The sequence below is a fragment of the Pelobates fuscus genome, chromosome 7, assembly GCF_036172605.1.
Source record: "Pelobates fuscus isolate aPelFus1 chromosome 7, aPelFus1.pri, whole genome shotgun sequence".
Classification (NCBI taxonomy): domain Eukaryota; kingdom Metazoa; phylum Chordata; class Amphibia; order Anura; family Pelobatidae; genus Pelobates; species Pelobates fuscus.
Window position 1 is genome coordinate 183,201,083 of NC_086323.1, and position 15,548 is coordinate 183,216,630.

Sequence of the window (15,548 nt, forward strand, 5' to 3'; positions counted from 1 at the left end):
GCCACATCGCCGAATGACCCTGGCACGGGCGGAGGAGCCGCCTTACGGATCATGAGTTGAGACATGGTGGCGGTTTCTTCTCACGACCCTAAGTTATACAACTACAGGAATATGGCTGATAGGTCAGCTTGCCAACTCGTGGACCGACTGCTAGGAAACGGGTCGCAACACCACGTACAATGGATCTATCAGTGGATGGTGTTTTTTCCGTGTTTGAGATGCTTTGTCGGCTGACATCTTCATTGATCCGTCTGCCGTCGTTTATCGCAGTTGGTAAGTACAATTAGGATTACTCTATTTCCTGGAATAGGTACCAGCGACACAAACAGCGTTGGATTGACGATCTGAGCGTTGAAACAGCAAATACGAAGCCTCCTGTCATGTTATAAAATTGTAGATTATGCTAGCTTTAGTGTACCTATAATCTTAATTTTATTAATGACAGGAGGCGAGTATTTCCCACCCATTCTTATCCCTCCCTTGTTTAATTTATAGTTTGAATTAATCAGGTACGTATGCAACTCTGCTTGTTGTCTCTGCTACCTGTCGCTTGTTTCTTTTCTCTGTTTTTCGCTTGTTTCTTATCTCTGTTTTTCATAGTAGGGTTGGGATATCTACATGTTAAGATGAATTTGGTTGCTACATTGGGTACCTACATGTTTATTCAGAGTACATTTCATTGGATAATCAACCTGTTCGATTCTGTTTTTTTCTTTAGTTTCAGTTTACAGTCCATCAACGTGATCTGGTTTGACAGCTCTTCTCGGAAGGTGGACATCCTTGTATTTGTTGTATCTAGGACTTCGCTTCTTCCCCATTATGTTTTCTGCCTTTTATTCTGTTTTTTGTCGCAGCTTGAAAGAGGAAATGATGCATGGGGAGGGGAGTTTTATAGTACCTAACTTTTTTCTGATTGGTTGTTTTTTCTGTGCTGCTGTGGAGTTCTAGTAAAGAGAGACTTAAGCAAATACTCGCCTCCTGTCATTAATAAAATTAAGATTATAGGTACACTAAAGCTAGCATAATCTACAATTGTATGCTGTCTAGGAGGTGGGAGGGTCTGGGAGGGAGGGTCTGCTGCTGATTGGCTGGAATGTGTCTGCTGACTGTGAGGTACAGGGTCAAAGTTTACTCAATGATGACGAATAGGGGGCGGACCGAACATCGCATATGTTCGCCATCCGTGGCGAACGCGAACAAGCTATGTTCGCCAGGAACTATTCGCCAGCGAACCGTTCGGGACATCACTACCGACCAGCGTTGGAGGGTTAGTGCCAGAATGGTGAGTACGCATGCATGGTGTGAGGTACCGAACGGAGCACGGAACAGAAAGGTAAGTATGAATGAAAGTTTTGTGAAAGAATCTGTTTGTATGAAAGAACGCCAGGCGTCTGGCTGAGTGTGGTGTGAATGGAAAACAGAACCCTGGAAGCGATGTCTTGATGAGTTGAACCGGAAGTCAAAAAGTTTCTGAATGTACCCAACGGTACCGGTTCTGATTAGAAGGGGGCCTGAGCTTATATAGCCGGGTAACCCCTCCCACTGTATATCTACAGTTTGTATATATTTTTGTAATATTGTATCTTATTGTAATAATCCAATGTTTTGTGGACAAAGACCCCGGACATACTTGAAAATGAGAGAAATCTCAATGTATCCATTCTGGTAAAATATTTTATAAATAAATAAATAAATAAATATAAACAAAATCCCAGTAGGATAACACCTGTGTGGTATCCTCTAAACCCACACCTAAATAATGAAACAAATTACATACAATAGGTAGGTGGAGCGTGTAAGTTCAATATAATATAAACGTTTTGATGCACTGGTACCAACGTATTCGTTACTGAAATACAAAAGTAACCATATTCTAGTGCAATACAGTAGATTTAAAGTGTCAAATAATGTGTACATCTTCTATCAATGTACTCACAAATAAAGAGCCAATAAGATTAGGCTCTATTTGCAGTCATGTTGGGATATTGACGGGGATCCCATCCCCTTCTCTCATTGCAGGCGAGTACATTGATAGAAGATCTACTCATTATTTGACACTTTAAATCTACTGTATTGCACTAGGGTCTCGGTCCAGTGCATCAAAACGTTTATATTATATTGAACTTACACGCTCCACCTACCTATTGTAAGCAGAGTGAATCTGTCTAACACAATATATAGGGTTAGTATTAGGATTAAGGTAAAAATTAGGGTTAGGCATATAATTAGGTTATTGGTTAGGATTAAGGTTAAGTTTATTGTCAGATTTAGGTTTAGATTTGGGATTAGGATTTGGTGTAGGATTAAGTATGTAGACTGGGATTAAGATTAAGATTGTTACTTTGTTAAGGTATACACATAGCTTATTGTTCTACTTAGAAGATGTTGCTGAGTATACAGGTACTCCTCAGTAACCAACCAGGTTCCGCATTGGTCGGTAAGTGAGGAGTTGAGGGACTCCCTGCTCTAGTGCGCTTGTCTATGTTCAAGGAAATTTCCCATAGACATAGATGAACGCAGCAGAGCAGGGAATCCCTCTAATCCCCATGACAGCTCGCACTTACCCCCACGCTAGACAGCTGGTCGTAAGTGCGAGACTTTTACTACTCTGAAAAACTCATATTTGTGTTAAGCGATTTTCTCACTAGTACATGTTTTATGTGGTTTTGGAAAAGCTACAGGGTCAAATATAGGGCATGCCCATTTCAGTTTTTACATATTGAAATTTGCCAAATTGGCAAATCTGTGGCAATCTAACTTATACCCTCTTTGGGTACTCTTACCCAGCTTTAACTGGGACTTACCCAACTCCTGCTACCAGTAGAGTGCCCAGGGTTGGGTTCGCAAAGTGCCAGCTGCCAGTTTTTTCCTGAAGCACCAAGTGAGGCCTAGTGGAGCCATTGGGTGGGAGAGGCAGCCACGGTGCAAAGCCCTCCTGCAGGCCTGGACCAGCATACTTCCCCCCCTCCTGGACCAGCATACTTACCTTCCTCAGTGCTTATCAACTGCTTATTCTAATCTCTGGTGTGTAGAATCAGCTAAGATGGTGGATGCACCCTCACAATGTGGACAAATACTGATACTGACCCAGCATGGCTTAGGTGCAAGCTCTATCCTGAAGTTGGAGGAATTTTTTTAACGCTCCTGGGAAAAGTTGGAAGCAAAACACACTGCAACTCTACACCTGCCTCCAGGGGATAATCAAAGGGATGAGGAGCATGAGAGAGGTGAGGCCTACTCTGGGCACAGCGACTAGGCAAGCATCTGCTGCTAATTGTACTAGCCCACCTAGGTTGCGGGCCCCACCGCATTGTACATCATCTACACAGGAGGAAGACTATCACCATTAAAGTTTCCTGCTATTCCCTTACTGGGATGGACTTGGCCCTATGGAAGCCCCAAGTCTGTGGTCTGAAGATGCCAGCCTGCACACGGAGCAGGTGACCCGGTTTCCCTTGATCCTGTCATGCTACCCCCTCTGACAATTGCCCTGTAGGCCCCATGTCCTTCCCTATTGCGGGGGTCGGCTGATAGTGGACTTGTTTACCCATATCTGCAACAATGTAGCCAGACGTTATATGTCCACATGGTGCCAGTGAAATGTTGTTTTAAGCATATTTTTTTTATTTATCTCATTTATTTGCGTTATGTTAGCAGCAATGCTGTATGAGTGTCTCAGAATCCAGTGGCTCCTTCTCATATGATAGATAGATCCTTCAACTGTTTAGCTAAGAATCTTATACCTTTCTAGGTTACTTTAGCCTGCATAAGTTGAGCTTGTCTAGCTTAAATTCTTTGTTTTATATTTAAAAAAATATTTATTAAAAAAAGAGGCTGTCATGCATCTTTGTACTACTGTATTCCCCCAATGGGATTATAGTGATAGGAAAGAATCCTTGCTCCAGGCCACGATTGCTAGGATGTACCATGCCGCCTTAATGGCGTTAAAGCCCTGTTGTTGCAGGATGGCATAGTACGCCCTAACGGCGTCAATGGGTTAATATTTTATTTAGAATTAATATTGTGTTATGTTGTTTTGTTTTGTATACCATTAGGGTATCAAAGCAAAGCTTTATTTCTCCTTTGAAAACCTTTGAAAAAAAAGTCTAACATGTACTTACATAGCCAGGGTCACATCCCAAAACATCCAGGGGTTAAATGTTGGAGGAACCGTTTAAGAATTAGTCTGGTGACATATATAATGTGTTCTGCTGTGTGTAACTCATAAGTTTTTCAGAAGTTTCAAAATTATATAGGATTGGCCACAAATATATTTGTATATCTATGTAGAGTTAAGTACTTTGCTTGTGTGATCTTGACTACTTTTCTAGCACATTTGACTAAAAATATGGTTGATATGAACCATAAATTCTTAGTGGTAGTTGCATACAATACCAGTGACAAAATTTAAACATTAAAGGACCACTCTAGTGCCAGGAAAACATACTCGTTTTCCTGGCACTAGAGTGCCCTGAGGGTGCCCCCACCCTCAGGGACCCACTCCCGCCCGGCTCTGGAAAGGGGTAAAAACTTACCTTTTTCCAGCGCTGGGCGGGGAGCTCTCCTCCTCCTCTCCGCCTCCGTTCCTCCCCGTCGGCTGAATGCGCACGCGCGGCAAGAGCTGCGCGCGCATTCAGCCGGTCACATAGGAAAGCATTCATAATGCTTTCCTATGGACGCTTGCGTGCTCTCACTGTGATTTTCACAGTGAGAATCACGCAAGCGCCTCTAGCGGCTGTCAGTGAGACAGCAACTAGAGGAAATAGGGGAAGGCTTAACTAATTGATAAACATAGCAGTTTCTCTGAAACTGCTATGTTTATAAAAAAATTAGTTAACCCTAGAAGGACCTGGCACCCAGACCGCTTCATTAAGCTGAAGTGGTCTGGGTGCCTAGAGTGGTCCTTTAAACATATTTTAATGAAAAAAAAAAAAAACAATAGGCATGCTTTAAAAATGTGACTGTCAAATTGTGAATTTGAGTTCTTTTCACAATTTTTTTTTACATTTTATTAGTAATGTAACGGATGAACTCTGAGTACTTCAGTCTTTTTTCATAGTATATTATTATAGAACTATGTAATTTCCAATACAACTAAATACAGAAAATCCAATTCCTTATCTAATCTTTAATTATTATGATCTAAATCAACTTTAATGAATGCTGATTCATACCTTATTGTCTTGCATATCGCGGTTCGCCCCATTTTTCAGCAGTACCATAGTGGCCTCTATGTTGTTTACAGCAGCAGCCCAGTGAAGACTAGATTTACCTAGAATGGACAACGTTTTGTAAGTGACAGTAACTCTTCAAAAAAAGATATGCTCAAGTGAAACGAACAGAAAAGGTGAATGAAGTGATAAAATGTTAAATGACACAACCCACTTAGGTCTGTTTTTTTTTTTTTTTTTTTAATTAAAAAGGCATCAACTGTCTGATTCTGTTGTTATTAATAGCCATTAGATATTGGTGACCACAAAATATTAACAGGATTCCAAGGATCATCCCTAGCCTTCATTTTTGCACTCTAGTTATGTCTGCCTTAAATACTGACCACCATAGGCAGCACATACTTCACATGGATAGTAAAAGTTATATATTAAACCCATTTAGTTCTGCAGTGGAGAGTATTACAATTCTCTGCTTTCCCCTGTAGTGCAGAAGCAGGAGATGGCCGGACAGGAGAATCATCATCTCTGGGCCCAATCAATATTTTAACAATACTACAATATGTATAAGTAAAGCATACTAGAATAAACACATGCACTTGGATTTTTACTAAAGTAATAATTCAAAGTGAATTCAAAGTAAGTTTAAAATTAAAGGTAAAAAAAAAAACTGAACTGAAAAAAATTGAAATTTACATTGAATTCTAACTTCTCAAACCACGGGTTATTTACTGAAGTGAAAATTCCAAATAAATTTCAATGCAATTTAAAATTTATAGCCATTGTAGATGAACTGAAAGAATAGTTACTTGGAATTCTCACTTTGTAAATAACCCTGAGAGCAAAAAGTGGCAAGAAAGCTTCACTTAGAATTCACAAAACCCCGTGTTATTAAGAGGTTAAAGAGAAACTATAAGATAAATTGTTTCCTGTGTCTGTAAATATTATAAAATGTAATATATAAAAAAATGAATGCAAAAAATTAATGCATACCAGCTTGGGGCAGATGACCAGGCTTCCCTTGAATGTTGACTTCAATTCTTTATTTAGTGTGTCTACCATCAGCTAAATGCTGACCGCCAGAGATTTAGCTAGGACACTTGCCACCCAAGATGGAAATCTATTTTGGCAGATCCTCCCATCAATTTTAAACTTGTGTGTGTAGTTTTTGCACTCACTTATCCTTCTGTGTATATTGTCTGACACCTCTTGTGTGTTTCTCCTAATCCCCTTTCAGACTTGTGTTTCTTATCTGAAACTTTCACTTTCTTGTGTGTCCCTTAAAACATGTTGTTATTTCTTCTGTATTTCTTAACTCCCCTTACCTCTTGGTGGGCCAGTGGAGTGAGTCTTTGCAGCGGCTTTCTTCTTTCGGTGGTGGGAAAGCTGGTTCCCATCTTTATCCTGTGCCTACGCACATGCTCCCCCCAGCCACTTACTTTTGCTGTAGCCGACAAGTACAACATCAGACAGCACCAAATTCTTATCTAACAAAATCTCCTGTCCAGCAGTGGTTCAAGGGGATATGTAGTTTTACTCATTATTAGGATAAGTGGAACTCCATTGTAAACTGACAAATTGTTTTACACACAGCTGTATTCACTGCATACGTGGTCTGGTGCTTAGTGCACATTTTGCTAGCAAGATGCTGACACAGCACATAATAGCTCAATAAAATTGATATAGCCAGCCCAGTACTCTCTGACAAGAGATGGAGGTGGAGTTACACCTCAGGAAAACAAGCTCCATATCATAGCTTGTATAACCAGCATGAAATGCTTCACAGTCCTGATACTCTTTAAAGTGTCTGATTACCAAAGTAAAAAAAAATTGTACCAATTTATTAGCCACAAATTAGAATATATAACATTATCTGCAAAACTGTCTTACCATGGTCATCCACTGCATTAACATCTGCTTGGCAATTTATCAATTCAGCTACCATGCCTTCCACAGCCAGTCTTGCAGCCAAAATGAGAGGAGTAGTTCCATCATTCATTCTAGCATCAAGATCAGTCACTCTGTTACGGATTAATATCTACAAAAAAGAAAATAAGACACACAAATTCAAGAATCTGCCTTTTTTGTTACAATGCTGAATAATATTTTATATCAACACAAAAGCCTTAATTCCAGTCTGATGAAAATCGTTGATAAATTTTATTGAATTTTAACTAATTATTCAACTAATTAGAACGCTCTGACTTGCATTAGAAAATTCCCCCTTGAGCTTTTATTATTATTAATTGGCCAGTGGACATTAGTTTCCACATTTGTCTTAATCATAGCCACAGTGCTGCCAGTGGGCAAATAGTCATAAAAAGCATTTATTAACCGCTCTTTGCTATCAATATTTTCAAGACCATTTATCAAGGATAGTCCTTGATATATAGTATTGAATCACAAAATCCGATATTTTTAATGATAGGTATATTAGCAACTTTCAATATTTTAAGTTACATAGTTCCCAAAAATATAGCAAAATATTGTCGCTAGCAGGGCCGGACTGGGAAAAAAATTAGGCCCGGGCATTTTTCAATCAGAGCGGCCCCCTAAGAAGGGGGCGTGGCCAGAAAGGGTTTGTTTTGACATCACTAATTACAAGCACGCCCCCTCTCAAAGTGAGCATGTTGGTTCAATGAGCAGAGACCTGCTGAAGAGCTCTGGCATTAAAAAAAGGCCCTGAATTTGTTCTGCGCAGCGCAAGCAAATTTAATAACATGCTTGCGCTGTGTTTGCTTTTAAATTGTCTCTGGTGTCTCCACAAGTGGGATACCAGAGGACAAAAGGGCCAGCAAAGTGTATGGTGCATGTGTTTGGAGCCTGCTTGTGGGATTGCGTGTGTGTAGAGTGTGGTGTGGTATTGTATAAATAGGTCAATTTAATTTGTGTTTATGGTGTAATATGTGTGGCTAGGGACTGTAGAGAGTGTGTGTATAGGGGGCATAGTGTTATAGGGGATGTAGCGAGTGTGTGTATACGGGCTGTAGTGTGTGTGTGTATAGGTGACGTAGTGTGTGTAGGGATTGTAGAGAGGGCGTGTTTAAACAATGTTGTATGTGTTTGCTGACAATGAATGCAGTGTGTGTGTGTGTGTGTGTAGAAGATCTAGTGTGTAAAGGACCCAGAGTGTGTATAGGAGATTGTGTGTGTGTGTGTATAGAGGATTAAGAGTGCATATAGGGTAAGGGATCTAGCGTGTATCTGGAGCGTAATGTGTGTAGTGGTGCAGTGTGAGGGGTGCTGTAGTGTGTGTATATATATATATATATATATATATATATATATATTTGGACGTATTGTATGTGTGAGAGGCACAGTGTGTGTGGGTGTTTTTATCTGCCATCACATTGTAGGTTTCTAATTTTCTTTGTTAACTCACTGAGAGTTATTTTATATAATATATATATATATATATGTGTGCTGTGTGTGTGAGCGAGGGTGCTGTGTGTCTGGGTGCGCTGTGTGTGTCCTGTGATCTCCCCTGCCGGCCTCAGCCATCGCAGCCCACCGGGCATTTGCCCGGTGTGGCCGATGGCCAGTCCGGGCCTGGTCGCTAGTAATTCTGAATAGCCATAACTTTGGCTGGTTTACGTCCTAAATCAGCTTAAATGTGCAGATTACATATAAATATGTGTCAATACATATGTAATTTGTGTAATTATGGGTAAGGTTGATTAACCTAGAAGAGGTTCAGAATGGACAGAAGAGGGGAGATGCAGGAGAGAGGAAGGGCATTTAGTAGGTTATTGCAACTGTCAATTTGAGAAATAACAAAGGAATAAAGGAGTTGCTTAGTGGTGTCATTACTCAGAGACTTGTGGAAACAATAGGAAAACCTCACTCTCTTCAAATCCAAGGTGGTTAGCTAGACCTGAGGTGGGAAAAGACTCAGTCAAATAGTAGATACATTGAGATTATAGGAAAGAAGGTGATCTGAAATGGGAAAAAGGCAACAGGTGTAGTCACATTTAGAGCAGAGGTAGGAAAATGCCAAGTTAATAGAAGGAAAATGCCAAGTCATCATGGTGATTAGGGAATAGGATGGATTGAGATAGATCAAAGGTGGATATGAGTAAAGGCAGCAGATGGGTTATAATTTATTGTTTGAGATGTTGAAGTCCCTATGTATTAGTAATGGTACAGTTAGAGTGAGGTAGCCAGGTTGCAAAGTAGTCAAGGATCTGGGAGTATGGTCCAGGAGAGCAATAGGTGACTGCCTGCCACTATGAGAGATACAGGGGAAAACAGGTGAATGCAGTAAACTTCAAAAGAGAAGGAGAAACATGGGAGTGATGACAAGTAATAATCGGTGCAGGAGAGGGAAAGCAAGAGCCCAATACCACTACCATGTTACCTGGCCTAAGGGTATGGCTTAAGTGTGTGAGATCAACAATAGGCACAAGAAGATATCCAGATTTTGGTAATTGCAAAAAGGTCAAAAGAGTTATAAAAAAAAGCATGTTATGAATGCTTGTGAGCTACACACAGAGGGGCATTCCAGGGAGCACAAGAAAAAAATAGGGTGTAAATGCTGTAGACTGATAGAAATGAGATTGTTAGAATTAACATTGAGTTTTTACATTGTGACATAAATGAGAGTATGAAAGTGAGGGAAGTGTTATGGGACCAGTGTAAGTATAGATGATACCAGCAGCAAGCAGTAGTAAGAATGTGAATGGGACAAGGCAGGAATGAGACTTATAGGAGTGAATGTCATTGGAGTTAGGAAAATTAAACAATGAAAAGTATCTAAAAAAACAAGGTAGCTTGTGTGGGAACCACTGGGTGGAAGGGTGAAATATGTATAGCGTGGGTTCTGTTGTTATTGTTATATGACCTACACTAAATTTTCTATTTTTTACTGATCAGAGATCTACAAAATACAGGAGACAAATTAGAAACTCCACAAACATCGATACCAGAGACATTGGCTTTCAAAAAAAAAAATCTCCCTTGAGGAGTGCTGTAATGGAGTTGGCAATGTGCTCCTTATTTGGTAGATGGAGCAGATTCAGATTTGGTAGATTTGGTAGATGGAGCAGATGGAGCAGATCTAAATTGTAAACATAAAGAGACTCCCAGATACTACTGGACACTCTGTAACCGACTTATTGTCTTAAAACGACAGCTACCACGCACTGTACGTATGTGGGGTACTTTATGCAGGTCTCAGATAAGTGTTGATTTTATTCTATTTGATTTATTTAGTTTTTGTTTTACACACTAGTGTTTTTGGGTGTTGATTCTCACCAGTTTTTACATATTGGAAATTTATCATTAAAAGTTAACTTTTAATATTCACGCATTAAGGTTGCACGTTCTCTACTGCACCCTTACTGCTTCCTGCAACTAGTAGGGTATTCTACTCCATAGAACACTCTACCAACATCATATCTCTCCTGTTCTCCTCACACTTTTGTGCTTACTGCAGATCTATTCAAGAGGCTAGTTAGACTGAGCCTTCCCTTCCAACCGGTGTTACTCGATTTTACTCGATTTTTACATTTTTTTATTTTTTTTTACAATTCCACTGTGTATTCTTTATTTTTCTTGTGCATGTATAGACAGTGAACTTTTTCTTGCGATGCCACAACAGCATTGGCAAGCTTAATTAGAGACAATTGGTTAGACATGGCATGCGATTGGGCTGCACATTTTTATAATAATATCAGGCTAAAGCTGGAAAGGTTGAGTCACAAGATAAGATGCAATTTGAAACCAGAAGAAGCTTCAACATTAATAATAAATTCTCAATGTAAATACGCTTAAACATTCGTGTCATTAAAACAGCAACATTCTTAATCATGAAAAGCGTCAACATCAATCACGTTTAAACAATACCATACGTAAGTAAGTAGTGTGTGGTCCTAACTTAGCTGAACAGATCTAGTAGTGTTCCAATAGTACAATGCTTATCCCTTAGAGTAGTTAATGCAGTTATAGAATATAGTCTAGGCACTGATTAATCTAGCAAGTCTAAGGTATATGTAGCAGAATGTGAGACCACTGGTAATAATTATTAACTAAAGGAAAAGTAATCGAAGAGTACATGCTGCTTCTAGAACTGAGTAGCAGATGACGTGTAACATGGCATAAGTTGGTGCCTAAAGTAAAACAAAATGTATGCTTACAATAAATGTTTAATTATAATGTCATAGTTCCTAACATCCTATTATTAATATATACACATAGACAACAAGAAATGGACGGTAATAATTACTTGTAGTTGGTATGTCAAAACTGGCTAAACGTAAGATAACAGTCTACATGGTAATCACATAGGAGATGCATGTATGCGGGTCTAAGATGGTGATTACGGTGAGAAAGCGATGTAAGTAAGCGCCACTGTGTCTGTCTAGTTTCTGGATATATTGAAAAAAAAAAGGGGGGGGTAGTATAAGCAATCTTCCTGAGCTGTAGCCTAACTACATATAAATGCCCTGATGATAATGAGGCTGCATGTAAGTGATGTTATCCATGCGTGTCCAAACTAGTAAAGTGATAGTGTGGCTATGGATTCCTTCACACTTTAATGGTACGAGTTAAAGCCTTGGTAGGTTAAGTTGGAAGGTGGGTAGTAGCACAGGTTGATAAAATTTCATATTTAGGCGTATTGACTTAAATCCTGTGTCTGCTAAAAATGAGAAGATAAGTAAAATGGAAATCATAGCAGAGATAGGTCCCTGCGTATTCTGGTTGCCAGTGTTAGGTGAACCGGTGGGTACGACACTACTTGTACAATGGTGTGATATATAGCGGAACTTATTCGGCTCGCCAGTAATGGCATAGAGCTAGGTTAGGCATATTGTGAGTTGCGTCAGATTATATACATGTATGTGTATATATGAAAAACAAAAAACAACAAAAAAAAAACCTTTTTGTTTCAGTCTTCTAGGAAGCGGAAACATGGGTTAGGAAAAAGGGCCTACTACGTGAGGTCCCCTGTTAAGCGCCAGTGGAACATTTTCCCTGTGCCTCAAGGGGCCCTGTGCCATGCACGCGCAGCCGGGCATATCAGAACACCCTGACTTAAAATAATAAAGGGAGATAAGAATATTATAGAATATGCATGCAATAAAGATGGACACATAAAATTAAAAAAAACAATCACAGTAATGCTAGACTTAGAAGAAGTCTGATGAGGGCCTCTCCCGGCACGGCTGCAGTACATCTCTTAGGTCGCCAAGCCTCCAGCTGTCTTCCCCAGACCGACTCCCGCCCACTGTCCGAGCCCTCCGTGGCGCTGTGGGCAATCAGGAGCAGAAACTGTCCACTTGACCCCCACACCTTGAGTCCCCGGACTGTCCACTCCCTGCACCTCCCCATCCCCACCCAAGAATCAGTGAAATGCGTGCCCCAATGTCTCTCCCGGTGCTGGCCGCATACTTGGGACCGGTGCACACCCCTCCCGGCCACCGGTCCGCCGGAAGGGCCGCGCAGACCTGCCCCACAGGGCTCTCAGCATCAGGGATAAGGCTTTCCGGGGACCCCCGACCCAGAAGCTGGGGCACTCACTTCTCCAGCGGGCGGGTAATCAGCGCGGAGGATCCATCCGGTGGTCAGTGTTGCCAAAGTCCGCATGAGCCGTCCTGATCCGCTCCTCATGGTGAGTATTTCTCATTTTTAATCCATCTCCGGACGTTCAAAGGTGCAATGTAGCCAGTCCTGAAAGAAGCTTTGGCAACCCGCGCTGTTCAGGTCAGCACCTCATCTTTACCCGGGAGTAGGCAAATGTGCGGTTGTGGTGTCCTTATCCTCCGTAGCTCCAGTGATTGCCCAAGTCACCATAATCCCTGTCTGGGAGCTTCGTCACGTTTCTCCAGTCCCGTTTGCTGGCGGGGTCCTTTTCGGCAGCCTTTGCCAGTCCAGGAGGTTGGCCTGGGCCCAGCAGGGAACTTCCGTCTCGGCCCGTGTCACCTTCATGAGGCCGGGATTACCCCCACCGAGCCAGCAGCATCCGGGGGTATGTTTCAGCTTTGCATCTTCTGTTTCTTGGCGCGGAGGATCAGCATGTGTACTAACCGACTCGTGGTCGTCCGAGTCTGGTCTTGCGGCCGTGGGTAGGCGTTGAAGATCGTTTGCGGTGCTTCTAGCCTGCTTTTGGGTTCCATTTGGTAGCATCTTAAAGCTGGCGGTATCCTCCACCCTGTTTTAGCGGGTAATCAGATCTTTGGGCCTTCTGTGGTCATTTTAAAGCCTTTTTTTGTTTGTTGAGGCCAGGAGCTGTTCCAGTTTGCTTCCAGGCAGCTCGGTGGCCCGGCCCCACCACCTGATTAGGCACATTTTTAACGCAACTAAATTGAATGGTTACATAATAATATATGATGAAAAACTTGATCATTGAGTCTTTCACACACACTAATAACTGATTTTGATCCAAAAGAAGGTGAAAAAAACTATTAAAATAATTTCTGAAAACAATCTAAAATACTGACACATGATTACTCCTACCCTTTCATTACTGTTAGATGGCACTGATCCCTGAAACTAAAATTAGGAATTATCTCCCTACTGACTCCCTTTTCCTTACAGTTAGTATTTACTCCACTATCCAAATTAGTGTCCAAGGACCAATCATTCAAAAATCTTTCTTTGAAACATAATTTATTATAGATCATGAAAAAAGGTATTATAGTGATTGCCAAGAAAGCACCCACTCTGGCATACAGATGATCCCCAAATTGAAAATTGTGGAGGCTATAGCTCTGTTTGGTTGAAATGCAAAGGAGATTTTAAGTGGGTCATAGTTTTAAATCCACTGTGACACAACAATGTTATACAATCAATTCACATATTAATTGTGAAAGCTTAATAGTAATTTATTCGCTTACATGTACTATTTGTCAAGTGCAGTATGCAAAGTTAAATGTACGCAAAAGAAAGTACATTAATAGCATTATATTGAGCAGTACTAAAAATACAGTCAGTAGACATTTTTGGAGAAGCATAATGAATGTATCTTCATTTAGATTCAAGCTATATAAAAATATGAGAACCCGCTGGTTCTTCACTTCAAGGGCTAGATTTCCCCTTGGCCTAGATGTGGAGTAGAATTTTTCTCATCTATATTACCTATTTGTTTTTTTTATCATGTTGTAGTGCTTTTAATTCGTAAGGTGACCAGTACGAATGGGTTCTCTGGGCTCTCTATCGTTTTTATTAACTATATTGACTTTTAATGTTGTCTTTACAGTAGATGAGTAGATTTATATGTAAGAGCAAGACTAAGATCCTTGCATCTTGTTTTTCTCTGCTACGTATCAGCGACTGGATGTCATGTTCCTGAGCAGGTCAGAGAGGAGATGATTGCCAGGGTTATTGGTTGAAACTTTATTTGTCTAGTTAGACATAATTTACTTGAAAGTAAGAATTAAGGCAATATGCCACAAAAAGGATACTTTGAGAGTAAATGAATAAAGTCTTTTATATACAAGTAGGTTTGACGTTATTCCCAAGTAGATGAGTAATCTGTGGAATGTCACACTGCAGCCAGGTTCAGGATGATACAGGGTTGAAATGGTTAAAGCTAGTAAGTACTTTCAGTATAATATAGTGCAGGTTGCGTAAAGGATTTATGCAGAGTTGCAGCAGTTGAGACAGGTTAGTAGATTCCAGCATAATGTAATACAGGTTGCTTACAGGATATTGCAGATTTACAGTAGTTGAAGATAGGAGTTTCAGGAGGATTCCGGCGACGGGACACATGGAGTCTCAATAGAGGATCAGGATGTTTTCAGGAGCCAGGACACAGGATGTTTTATGTCAGAACACTGACTTCAATGTAAAGGCCATGAGAAGAGTTGGGTATGGCCTTTTATAGCAGACTTGGAAGCTTATATGAGGCAGGTGAGAGCAACTGAGGATTGACTAGTGGCTAGGGAGGCCACTGGAGGCGAGAAATAGGAATTGCAGCAATAAAATAAAACAATATCTTGGTTGTCAGGATAGGATCCTGACACGGGATCTATATTTGGGGATAGGCTTCGATATGCTTAGAATAGTGATATATCTCTTTGTGGGGTTTGCTTATGTATTCATTTCTTTTTTTAGTTGCAGTGTCCTTCTTTGCAAAAATTGCTGCCTTGAAGACATTATCTCCTATATGGAGGAAGCCCAAGTTATGAAATGTTTGGCGGGTGTTTCAAGAGAAACCATGTTCTGGTCATTTGGAATGGTGTTCAGGAGCATTTAAGTAATAGTGGTTCTGGTTAGCACTAATCATTTTTCAGATATGACTACAGGTCTGGTTTCTTCCTCTTTTCTATTTATAATCTCAGGTTGCTTGAGCAGGGAATCCACTTTTGTGTTACGATGGCCTGGACAGTAAGTAATCAGATCAGTTGAATTAAGAAAGTAAGAGAGACCAACTTGCCTGCC

General features: G+C 40.6%; 1 protein-coding gene across 1 annotated transcript in view; it reads right to left on the reverse strand.

Moving 5' to 3' along the window:
* Positions 1-15,548, reverse strand: part of NOTCH2 (notch receptor 2) — a 295,351-nt gene that overhangs the window by 13,089 nt on the left and 266,714 nt on the right. Inside the window, exons 32-33 of the mRNA XM_063426954.1 lie at positions 7,059-7,206; positions 5,175-5,272 (exon numbers count right to left, since the gene is read on the reverse strand). Of these exons, the coding sequence (XP_063283024.1) occupies positions 5,175-5,272; positions 7,059-7,206 (246 nt within the window). The remainder of the gene's footprint in view (positions 1-5,174; positions 5,273-7,058; positions 7,207-15,548) is intronic.